Raw genomic sequence first — 12,406 nt, 5'->3', positions numbered from 1 at the left:
GGCTTCACGCCCCTGGTAGGGTCACCCATGGAAAACAGATCCTAGGTGGGGGACCAGACAAAGCACGACTCAAAGACCCCTTATGATGACGACAAACAATGGACTCAGTTTTCCCTTGCCCTGACGCGGGTCACCCCCTCTGGAGGGAGGCCTGGAGGTGAGGCTCGAAGGCGAGTGCCCGGTGGCCGGGCCTGCACCCATGGGGCACAGCCCGAAAGGGTAACGTGGGTCCCCCTTCCCATGGGCTCACCACCTGTGGGAGAGGCCATAGGTGTCAGGTGCAGTGCGAGCTGGGCGGTGGTCCGGTTTGATGGCCTCAGTATTGCATCTCTGCTTTTTGCAGATGATGTGGTTCTGGTGGCTTCATCAAGCCATGATCTCCAAATCTCACCGGAGCGGTTCACAGCCGAGTGTGAAGCGGCTGAGATGAGAATCAGCACCTCCAAATCTGAGACCCTGGTCCTCAGTCGGAAAAGGGTGGCGTGCCCTCTCCAGGGATCTGATTTGGATGCCTCCCGAACGCCTCCCTGGTGAGGTGTTCTGGGCACGTCCCACCGGGAGGAGACCCCGGGGACGACCCAGGACACGCTGGAGAGACTACGTCTTTTGGCTGGCCTGGGAACGCTTTGGGTTCCACCCGGAAGAGCTGGATGAAGCGCCTGGGGAGAGGGAAGTCTGGGCGTCCCTGCTAAAGCTACTGTCCCCTCGACCCAACCTCGGATAAGCGGTAGAAAATGGATGGAGAGTAACTGGTGAGTAACTTCTTCTTAAAAAATAAATAAATAAATAAAACCTGAGCATGAATGTCAAATGCTCAGAGTCCATACACGCCTGCCCAAAAACCAAGAACACATGCATTGGGCCGTACAGAAACAATTTACTTTATTCACTCAAATGACTAAATAAAGAAGCCGTTTACTGACCAGACTTATTGAGTGTGTGTGTGTGTGTGTGCGTGCGTGCGTATGTGTGAGCACGCTGCGAGAGATTACAGCATGGCACATATCCCCAAAGAATTGCAGTGATTTATGACCATAAAATAGGGCTAATGTTGCCAGATGCACTGCAGAAACAACAATAGAAACATCTGCAACTTACCGCAAGGTATTTTCTCAAGTTAGAAGTGGGGTGAAATATCCAGCTTTCGGCAGTCACAATTTAAGAGGTGTCACAAAACACCTTTTGAGTCATTTTGATAGGCACGCGAAGGCTTTGTGTGCGGTCATGTGACGGCCGTGTGCTAATTGGTGAATTGGAGTCAAATGACACTCGAAAGTCGAAGATGAAGTCTGAAAATAGATTGCGCGCACAATAATGGATAAACAAAAGTAGCGAGCGGCATGCCGATCATTGTAACGGAGTAAAGGTATTGATTCCTCTCACGAATACTCAAGTTAAAAGTATGGTGCATTCAAACTACTCTGACAAGTAAAATTTATCCAAAATGTTAACTTGAGGAAATGTAACGGAGTAAAATGTAGCGCATTACTACCCACTTCTGTGCATTCCTCACAGTCCAGTTTTTGGGGTGTACTAGCCTTTGTCTCAGAATTTTACCAGGTTTAAAGTGTTCCGTGATGCTGTGAAAGTCCTGTTCCAATACAATCAAATTTGGCTATGAACAGCTGCAGTGTTTTCATTTCGGTCTACAGTGTCCACAGATCAGGAAAAGTAGCTGTGACCTGCTCAGTGTCTGATCCCCCTCGTCACTTTGATTAGCAGCTGCGGCAGGCAGTTCCAAAAACACACACAACAGAATCTTCAGTCACTCTTACGTTCTGCTCACCAATTTTTGGAAGAGATCCCCAACTCTCTGGTGGTGGCTCCATTGCTGGACACGGGGCAGGAGTCCATCGTAAAACTCCTTGTGGATCTCGTAGAGCTCAGGCACTTTGAAGAAGATGGTTTCGATCTGGGACACGGAGAGCACAGGCTGCGACGTGGTGGCCGCCGCTTTCAAAGGCTTCATGGGCTGACAGGGAAGGAAGGTGCAGGAAAGAGGTGTGAACATGCTTCAGGTTTATGCTCCACTAAATATGGCCAATATCTGTTAGCAAACAAACAAACAAAAAAGACTATACATGAGCTATGAAAACACAGTGTTGTGTGTGACCTATTTGTTCTTAAACCGGGTCATCTGTAACTCGAGGTTCCACTGTATTTGTCTCTCAAAGGTTTTGAGGTTATGTCCCATGTTGTTCTATGGTATGGGTGTGACGTTTGACCAGTTCTCGTCAACCCGTCCCTCTTTCACTTGCCTCCAACCATTTAGGGCCCTACCTGCCCTTGGGACTTGCCCCTGTTTTAAACAGTTTGATGATTGGTTTGTATCAAGAGCATTACAGTAGAGCATTTGGTCGGCTTGTCTGTCTCACAGTTCTCAAGTTCTGGGTTTGAATCTCAGATCTGGCCTTCCTGTGTGGCGTTTGCATGTTCTCCCTCTTCTTGTGTGGACTTCCTCCCAAATTCCCCCAAAAACATGCATGTCAGGTTCATTGAGGACTAAACTATGTGTGAATATGAATGGTTGTTTGTTTATACAGTACTCTTGCCTTATGTCAGCCAATTTGGGACAAGAAACTATGAGACTACTGTCATCGTCTTTGCTATGCTGCTGTCTTGTTTCCTTACCGGCATTGGGATTTCAGCCAAAGGTAACTTTCACAAGGTTTTCATGCACAACAACTTTTATTAACATGGCTCAGAAGAGTTTTAAAATAACTCTAGACTACAGCAGACCAGATGAGTAACTGATCTCCCAGAGATTGCTAAATGGAGGAAATTAGTACTGTGTGTGTGCGTGTGTGTGTGTGTGTGTGTGTGTGTGTGTGTGTGTGTGTGTGTGTGTGTGTGTGTGTGTGTGTGTGTGTGTGTGTGTGTGTGTGCGTGCGTGCGTGCGCGGACTCTCACCAGTAGCAGTGCCTCCAGGTGACTGAGGTATGTTTCTTCGCTGGCCAAAATCCCAGACAGGACCCACTTCCTCATTTCCAAACCTTTTTCCAGGTCACATTCCGTCTGCAACAAACATAGCGCATTAAAATGAATGCCTTAGTTTTTGTTGTTGTTGACAAAACATGTGGGATTAACATTGTTCAATAACAACTAGACATAATCAGAAGGTCTACACTTCTTCGAGAAATTGTTCATCCTCACTCCCCCGCCGTAGGTCTGGTCGAAGCTCGCCGAGGAAAACGAGCATGAAAGAAAACAGACAGACGGATAGAGAGATTCCTCGGGCTGCCATTGTGAACTTTGAAATAACTCAAAGAGGCAGGATGTCCCAGAGGAGGAGGAAGGTTGGTGTATAAATACCTGTGTGTAGCTGAATGAGAACGCGTATAGACACACACACACACACACACACACACACACCTCAGGTTGGAAGCATCCCGTCCTTTAGGCTACATGGAAGAGGAAAGAGGGAGGATGAAAGAGAATGAGATGGAGAGTGAGAGGGCACACACACACACACACACACACACACACACAAAAGAAAGACATATACAGTACAAAAACCTGGCAGCATTTTGTTTCGTCAGTTGAGACTGAAAAGAGAGATGGTGCATAAGTTTAGAAAGAGGACTGACAAGTGAATTTGTAAGTCCCCCTCTGGGATTTACTGTTTGGAGTGTGAACAGAGTCCACAAGATTTACCCCTCAAAAGTGTTTATCTCCAACTATCGGGTGTGCAAACATTCTGAAATACGCCAGAAGTTACACAGGGACATTGTTGATATCTGCTTACACATCCATCACATAAGGTGTATGTATTTGGGGAGGAAAAAGAGTGCAGAGACGGAGTGGAATGGATGTCAACTACTGTGTTTTTCTTCTCAAAAAGTACAATGCATAGTAATACACAGTGGCAATCAGAAGAGTACTCGAACCCAGAAAAAAAAATGTTTCCCCCCCCTCAGATTAACTTTTGGAATTCTTTCCTGCTTTAGCCAAGTTAGATTCCTCAACTTGTTTTATTGATATTAGTAAAATAGCAGAAAAAAATACATATTTTACATATTTCTAGATAACTTTCTTGAAAGGCAAAAGTTGCCATATTTGTATGGACTTTTTAATTACTTCTATACACATAGTTGGGTCTCCATTGTGCCCGCCCACACATCAAGTATGAAATTAAACAACTAAGTAAATAATTTGTAATCTTTCTTTGTGAATTTCTGAAAATGCATCTGAGCTGGTTACAATTGTTGTCCGGGTGTGGAGGGGTGAACGCCTGGTGCGCTGGAGGGAAGCTCCAGAAGTCTCCAATAACACCACAAAAAGTTGCTACATTTGTTGCTCATCACTTTTCAACAAAAATAATGACTGGAGGGGTCGGAAAAGTAAATATAGCAACAATGACTAAGGAATGAAAGGCATGAATAAAACCTCTCTCTCATTCTTGATCAACAGTTAGGCCTACGACTAATGTTGGTCACTATGGTGGGACTTAAGCATTTTTTTGAGGTGGTATTTAATGTATAAAGTTTAAGAACCACTGCTGTAGAGTATAATTTAAATAAAATAATGCACATTTTCCTCCCCTCTATCTCTGTTTACATTAGCTTTGATTGTTTATTCATGAAGTCATTCTTCTCACTCTCGCTGTTATTCTTTCCTAAGTGTAGGGTAAATGGTACTACACTGTATGCAACAATCCTTCAAGAAAAATTCGAATTGGGCATTATGTGTAAACATTCTGAGATAAGTGAAATGGAAAGGATTTTGAAGGTGAATAAGTAATGTAAACGTGATTTGTGGTGGCTTTTAAAAGTATTAAATCACATTCTAGAGAGCGGGGTTAAAAGGAACCGCCCAAAGCAGAATTGGGGACCCGATAACGCTTTGTGAAAGAGTGAAAAATGAATGTAAACCCTGCTAAGCTAAATGGGTCACCTGGAGCTAGATGTGAGATTACCTTGACAGAACAGTTTTGGAAAAAGAACACAGGAGTCCACTGGAAGCATTACGAAGATCCAAAGCAAAACACCAGGAGGGAATATCCAGACACAATAACAAAGGTGGCAGCCATAAAGAGCCCAGACACAGACGAGGATATACCCACATCTCCAGACGTATCATCTTTTATTCATTGACCTCAACCTTAATGAGTCTATCTCTAGCTTCACACTATGGTTTCTTCATCGTAAGGGTGTAATAAAACACCATATTGGGCTATATTTAGGTTTGTGTGTCAATGTTTTCACTTGTGAAGCCATTAGGGATGCAAAATATACGAGGTATATGCGGTAGATGGAATAAATTTGGCCTACGGTACAGATTTGGACTCTTATCGACCAATGGCGATAATGCTTGTTGATGACGTCATTGTATCTGCTTCAGTGTGAAAATGGCCTAAAGTGTGAAAATGGCCTAAAGCACGTCTGACCATGGAGTTGGAGGAGCTGCCAGCCAAATCTGCATCTACATCAAAATAATACCGCAGCTAAACATTATGCTTTCTCCTCTACGTTACTAATTGTCGCCTACATGGTGGCGAACGAGCTACACTTCAGAAAAGTATCGTTATCACAAAAGGAGGACGAAGAGTAGCTCGAACAGGAGAAGACGGAGAAGCCATGCTTAGAGCTAAGCTCAAGTGAATTGCAGAATAGCAAAACACCAGAATAAGTGCTTTGGTGGTACAGTACGTTTTAAACAGATGTCTGGCTGAAATAGCGTTACACCGTAGAGTAATCAACTATGAATGGCAAATTGGCAGGTAAATTAAAAGGTGCCAAGAGAGAATATAATACGACTGCCACACAGCAAGCACACACGGCGGGAAACTGGAAATAAATTTGTACGTTACTGCATAAATCAGCCAGGAGAAACCAATAACGTCAAACATATATTAGATACTAGCTTAGCTGAGGGACCATTACTGTATTCAGAAATACTTCCATTATAATTGTTACGCTTGTGTTTATATCGCGATATACACTCTTACTGTGAAGGGAATCAATTTATACTGCAATATGAATTTTAGGCCATATCACCTAGCCCCAGATGGATGATTAAGTGAAAAAGAATACAATTTAGAGACATTCACAAGAATTGAAAGAACAGAACTTGTCTTCCATCCGATCACAAATAATATTTTTGGGGAAAAAAAGGTAACTTTCACTTTAGTCGATCAAGGAAATGTATTCAAATGCCCATCACACAGCATAGCAACTGCAGCTCAGAGGCACATTTGGAAAGTGACCAGCATCGATTGTAATAACATTATTGCCAACCTCTGCCTCCATTTCCCCGCAGACTGCAGGAGAGCGTCAGCTCCGATAAACACTCAAATTGCAATCCACGCGCCGTTATGCACTTTATTAACCGTTCAAAATTTCTATTTCTTGCAGTCTAAGCTGTTTAGCATCCCACTTCTGACAGCCCTTGCTCGGTGAAATCCCTAACGAGATTGCTTCCCATCTTTTGGCGTGTCTGCTCTGTAATGGAGCCGTCACAGAGACATCCGCAGCTGTAGGAGGAAAATAGTGTTGTTGTTGTTTTTTTCCTAAACGTGGCATTACTTCTGCTTATTTAATTTCATATGCACCACATATTTCACAGTGGATTTTGGAAAGGCTGTTCAGGAGCAGAAGTGTACAACGACGCATATGAGCAGGATGCTAACTGCAAAACTGGTGGTACAGACGTGTTGTCTTTACTACTCCACAATGATGTTTATAGAGCGTGACGTGAACTATAGTTGCCAATCACGTGCTTTTGGCTTGAGGAGGCGGCAGTAACAACAGATGAGTGAACTGAAAAAAATAGTCTGTCACATTAATTGATTTAAATTGTCTTCTATTTAAGAAGAACCAGTAAAGGGGGGGGGGGGGGGGGAAGCCAGGCTCAAGCAGGATCAAATGGCTTGCTCTCTTTTTGGACAAGCAAGAATTCCGCCCGACGGCAACAATATCCTATACAGACTCATCCATCCATCCTTATCCTGTGCAGGGTGATATGGAGTACTGAGTCTATCCCAGCTGACTTTGGGCACACAGGGACAAAAAAACGTATACTTTCTTAGATGGGGGTTAAAAATAAAATTACAAATGTCCACAAACAACTGGGTTTTATAAAAATCTCTGTCTCTACCATTTTGGCCAGTGAGAAGCCTAAAAAGCTGACTTGAATGCACATTCTGACGCCTCCATTCCTAGTGGTTTAAAATTTGCACTCGTCTCTGCGGAGCCCAGAAGACAACATGAAAATCGATGAAAACACAAGCCAAATAGGTCAGTTTTCCTCATCAACACACAGATTCTCTTTTTTTAAGGACGAAGGTTTACTTGTGGACAAAACCTCAAAAGACAGAAATTACGTGTTCATGTGGACATAGCCGCCCGGTATGTGAACCACTACAGTACCAATGCCCTAGTAAAAATCAAAGTTCACAAGAGAAACGTCATGATAGAAGTCCATATTTTATTTAAACTGGGGGAAAAAAGCCACAGAGCCCACGTCGATTATCTGACCATGGCCTTTCTCTCAGTTAGATTATGGCGAGAAGCCACAGTTAAAAATTACATGAGCACTATTTCAGTTGACGATGACTCACCACAGTGACGTCATAAAAGCCTCAGATCTACAATGAGCCAATCTCAGCTTGTATGAGCTCTGACTCAGTTGGAGAAGCAGACTGGTGGAGGGGTGGGAGGCCGTCTGTACAAGGGCAAATCAAGGTTGTGCTAACTCCATTCTCGTGACACTGACTGAAAGAGTGTCAGGCTACTGTGAAAGATTTCATCCAATGGATAATAGTTGAACTGTGTAGGCTAAATTCCCTTCAAAATATCTTCTCTACTCACTTACTGAATGTTTATATACACAACTTAATAAAAATGAGACCGGTCAAAGGTGGGCTGCAGTGAGACTCCTCATTTATTGGCAGGACCGAGACATCAATCAAGCTTGCCGACTCACAGCGAGCGGAGGCCGACGGGGGGGCGGCGTCACTGATATTGCTTCATGACCACTGATGCGATTACTTCCTCCAAGGGCACACAGAGGCGCTAGTAGCCTATTCCAATCCCCCATGACACCCCTCCATGCTAAAGGAAGCTAGTGCTCATTCTGGGTTGACTAAATCAAGCCCGATTAATGGTGCTGACCCTGCGTTCAGGTGTGTTTCCTTAGCAACCGTTTCATCACATGTCATAGATGGTTTCTCTCTTGGACATGAAACAGAGACAGCGGTAAATTTGCCTATTGTCTTGAGAAGAGAGACAGCCCGCCTCTGAAAAGGAATGACTTCCACCTGCAGATGACAGCTCCTGAGGCTGCAAGTCAGACAGCAATCCTCCCAAATGGCAGATTCGATTCCTTGTCAATTTACAGCTTTTTGATGAGACTGGATTCCTCCTTTGACCTCAATACATCCAGGAAGTAGGCTAATCTTTTCTTACAGGTGTTGACAATTATTGTAATTTAAGAGCCAGCCAACTCACAACCGTACAGTTAAATAGCTGTAGGGTTTAGGCCTCAGAAATCTGGATATATATTTCATACCTATAGTTCTCTGGTCCATCAGTTGATAGGTTAATAAACTCGGTCTGTTTCCCCTCTGGTACGGTTACGATTTCATATTGTCAAAATAAAATAAAACCCATGTAAAATGGTCCCCTTCTATTTAGGGTCGGTGCCTGGCGTGGACCGCATTGATGCTAAAACAAGTATAAATTGTTTGATTTACACAAGTTGGGAACGTTGAAGATCGGCACTTCAAACAATTATACGTACAGAATGGTACTTTTATTTATGACTGTGGTGGTTCACATCAAAACTGATTCATTCAATTACAACAAATTACAAGTGATCTGATGAGATTTGACATAATCTGTACAACATTTGAAATGGGATTTTCATTGTTAAATTCATATTGCTGCGAAATGTCCAAACTAGATCAGGGATAGAACTTTGTTTAACACAACAGTTTCTGACCCTGCAAATCAAATCTGACCAGCTATTCTAAAAGGTGAATTATAAACATCTGGATCTACCTTTGGACCATCTTTGTAAGAATATATAGTAACTGCGCATTATAAAAAAATCCAAGTTAATAAATCAAAAACTGTAACCAGAACGGGGCAGTTGCATACAAGCAAACTAATAAACTGATCCAGGTCCATGGCCATGCAGAGTTAATAAAATAGGGAAACACAAAGTGACACACTGACCGACTTGGAGGACTCCAGCGATCCCGAGGACAGGGTGTCCCGACTGCTTCGGCTCTTGGAGCTCAGGTGAGGTGAGGAAGAAGGTGAGTCGTCAATGTACGGCAGGATGTCGTGGTGCCTCCGCTGCTCTTCCGCACGGTCGGCGTCATAGCCGTAAGACGGCGGAGTCCCGGTGTAATGGCCATCTGTCATTGGACACAACAAACCTTGGTTAGTGTGTAGAAGGCAAAAGATGTTGCAACATCGTTAGTTAGCTACCACCCAGTGTGAAAACAAGAGTTAGGGTTTGTCGGTTAGTTAGTTTTTGCGTAATGCTACGAACTATTTAAAAAAATGAAAACTATACGAACCAATTTCCATGAAACACGGTGGACAAGTGTCACATAAACATAGACCACTTAGTCACGACAGAACGTTGTACTTGTCCACGTTTCTGCCTTTCCTACAAACAGCACAGGTTTGACACCCAAGCCAGTGACCTAATACCCAGCCACAACTCATGCGAGGGGGAGATCCCTGATACGAGTAATTGAAAGTCACAACAGTCACAGTGGAAGGTTCCCCTGCCCCATAATAAAAACTGGTACAATGTCTTCACCCTTCGTGAACCACGAGAATGACCGGCAAACCTACAGAAGGACAAACAAACTGAAACAGCTCAGCCTTGGTAGACATCTGAGACCAACTGATTCCAGTTGTTTCCATATGAAAACGTAAAGCCTTGTGAAGACTTTGAGAGCAGACACTTGCCAAGACCCACTCCAAGTACCAACGTGACAAGATTTTTCGAAAATAACAGTCTGTTTTGCGGAATGGCCACTTCAACAAGAGTCCAACGCATTAAGAGTTTTGAAAATTGGATGAGGGGTTCCGGAGAAATTGAGGGGTTTTTTTGTGTTGGAAAAAATGGCCTTTTTTGTGTGATATCACCAATAGAAAATCTGGTCAAAAAACACCAAATTAGAGTAAACCAGTATAACAGTATTTCTCAAGATATGTCCTCGATACTTTCATTTTGTCTGCTACTCAAGGAACCCCTTCTCCGATTGGCTGACAAGTATCAGTTAAAAATATCCACCAATAAGCTTGTATGGGCTGAAGGGTCTCAAAGGGTTCTCCAAGCTGATGCGTCAAAATTACATGACGTTTAAAACGGCGTCATTTGCCCTAAAATCTCGACTTAAATAGCACAAATGGAACATTATTGATGAAAAGTAGTAGGTCATGTACTTTAGGAAAAAAAATGTTTTTTCATGAATGTATTTAACACGGAGGATTTTAGAGGCATTTCAAGTGCTCGTTCCATGTTTATTTTAGAAAGTTCCACAAAGATGGCGGCGACTTGTCACACTGCTACTCCAAAGTGGGTCAAATAACCTCAATCCTGAACGAGCTCTGTTGCTTAAGTAAAAGATGCCTTTGCACTCTTTCGGCAGTGACTGCCGTTGCTTTCTCTGCAGGAAAATAAGCGTTTGGCCAGTAGAAAGTGTCTATCATTATGCATACCCTTAGCAAAGAGAAACGGGCAAGAAAAACAAAAGTCATTGAGCTGGTTGCAGAACAACTACAACCTCTACACGCTTTTGTGTGTCACAACCATCCTCGCTGGAGCCCAATGTTGTGGTTTGGTGTGCTTCCACACACACACACATACAAAGGTTTTTGGTGTGTTAAAATAGTTCTGAACTCCAGGGGGTGAGAGTCAGCAGTTCTGGAAATGCAGTGTGTCACAGCTGAGGGGAAGACATCAAGTATTCTTGAGAGAGTCACCGAAGATATTTTGCTCACCGCCTCTCACTACTCTACTTTCAACAAAGCATCACTTCTCACAAAAGCTGGCCTGCCCTCCCATGTGCGGACTAATTACAAACACTGTGCAGATAAGAGCAAGAACTATAGCACTAAGTAGAGCACAGACCTTCGACAAGCTCAGGACCTCGTAAATTGGATATGGACTAAGTTGCACACCTTCAGATTTACTATTCACTGAGAAATCAAGGTAAACAGAAAATTCTCTTCTAATTTTAACACAGGTTTATTTGTACATACTGTAAGTCAAAATACACTATAGTCCATCACTAGCCTACGCTCAGATAGTAGTAAACTCATACCGTACCACTCTAAATATTTTTATGAAAAACACTTCTAGGTCATAATAATCAAATGAGAAACTGTAAGTAAAGTGAAAACTGAGCTTGCCTTCTTGTCCTCTGTGACAGCATGCCACTGTGCTAACTAGTTAATTGCACGCCATTTGTAACCTTGAAGCTTCAAAGCTATGTCTGGACCCTGGTAAAACGAGGACCCCCTGTACAAGTGAAAATTGATCTACATTAAAATTTGATGATTCTCTTCTTGCCCCATCCCTCACACGTTCAAGTTACATGCATATGTTAAGTACTTTCTGCGTTAACAAACAAGTAGCAAGAAAAATCCATTGGTGATTGTAACAAATGTTGAGTACCTTTAAAGTGCCTGTCTCTCTTGAACGTTACAGTACGTTTATACGACAACAACCTGGCAAAAACAGACAGGTTTTTGTAAGTTTTACTTACATTTGTATGGTGGCCTGGAAGTGCAAAAAAATCTAACAAATTGTGAAACACTTGAACATTTCAGGAACCACAAAAACAAAACACAAAACACTAACATTTCAGGAAACAAATTAACAAAAGACGAAACACTATCATTTCAGGAAACACAAAAACAAAAGTGCCAGAACAACACAGTTTTAGTCTGTTTTCAGTTCAAAACAGTCTTCAGTTGACGCCCCCTCAGGGTTTTATTCAAGGACACGGAGTCATAAGGATGCGAGGTTAGAGCCGCCAACACAGAGCGTGGCGGAAGACCAACTCCACCTCCTTAATGTCGGGTACCCAAAAGAGATGCAAAAACAATGTGCATGCGTGTGTGTGTCCAGGGTACATGTGACCTTCAGCCCACCCACTGTTTGGTCCAAATACTCGGGACATGCTGTAGGCGGCGGCTGCCCACAAGGTCTGCCATGCAGGACCAACATAAAGGCTGCGGTTGTGTGTACGTACGTGCACGTGTGTGTAGTCAGCCTCTATCCGCAAAGCCAAACCTTGAACCAAACCAAACAGACCCGTACTACTTATTGTTCATTCATTTTTGTCCTTATTTTGCCGTTGTACTGTCATCTTACCATTATTTCTCACAAGTCAGTCAGAGAATAAGTTATTTAAATGCAATATTGCGGTTTTAGAATT

General features: G+C 43.1%; 1 protein-coding gene across 2 annotated transcripts in view; it reads right to left on the bottom strand.

Moving 5' to 3' along the window:
* The window catches only part of bcr (BCR activator of RhoGEF and GTPase), a 94,524-nt gene that overhangs the window by 34,630 nt on the left and 47,488 nt on the right, over window positions 1-12,406 (bottom strand). For both annotated transcript variants that reach the window (XM_061697585.1, XM_061697586.1), the window contains 3 exons: window positions 9,177-9,361; window positions 2,911-3,015; window positions 1,787-1,972 (listed from right to left, as the gene is read on the bottom strand). In XM_061697585.1, coding sequence (XP_061553569.1) covers window positions 1,787-1,972; window positions 2,911-3,015; window positions 9,177-9,361 — 476 coding nt within the window. The remainder of the gene's footprint in view (window positions 1-1,786; window positions 1,973-2,910; window positions 3,016-9,176; window positions 9,362-12,406) is intronic.

This window comes from Phycodurus eques, chromosome 15 (genome assembly GCF_024500275.1).
Source record: "Phycodurus eques isolate BA_2022a chromosome 15, UOR_Pequ_1.1, whole genome shotgun sequence".
NCBI classification, from domain to species: domain Eukaryota; kingdom Metazoa; phylum Chordata; class Actinopteri; order Syngnathiformes; family Syngnathidae; genus Phycodurus; species Phycodurus eques.
This window is presented reverse-complemented; position numbering and strand designations above follow the sequence as displayed.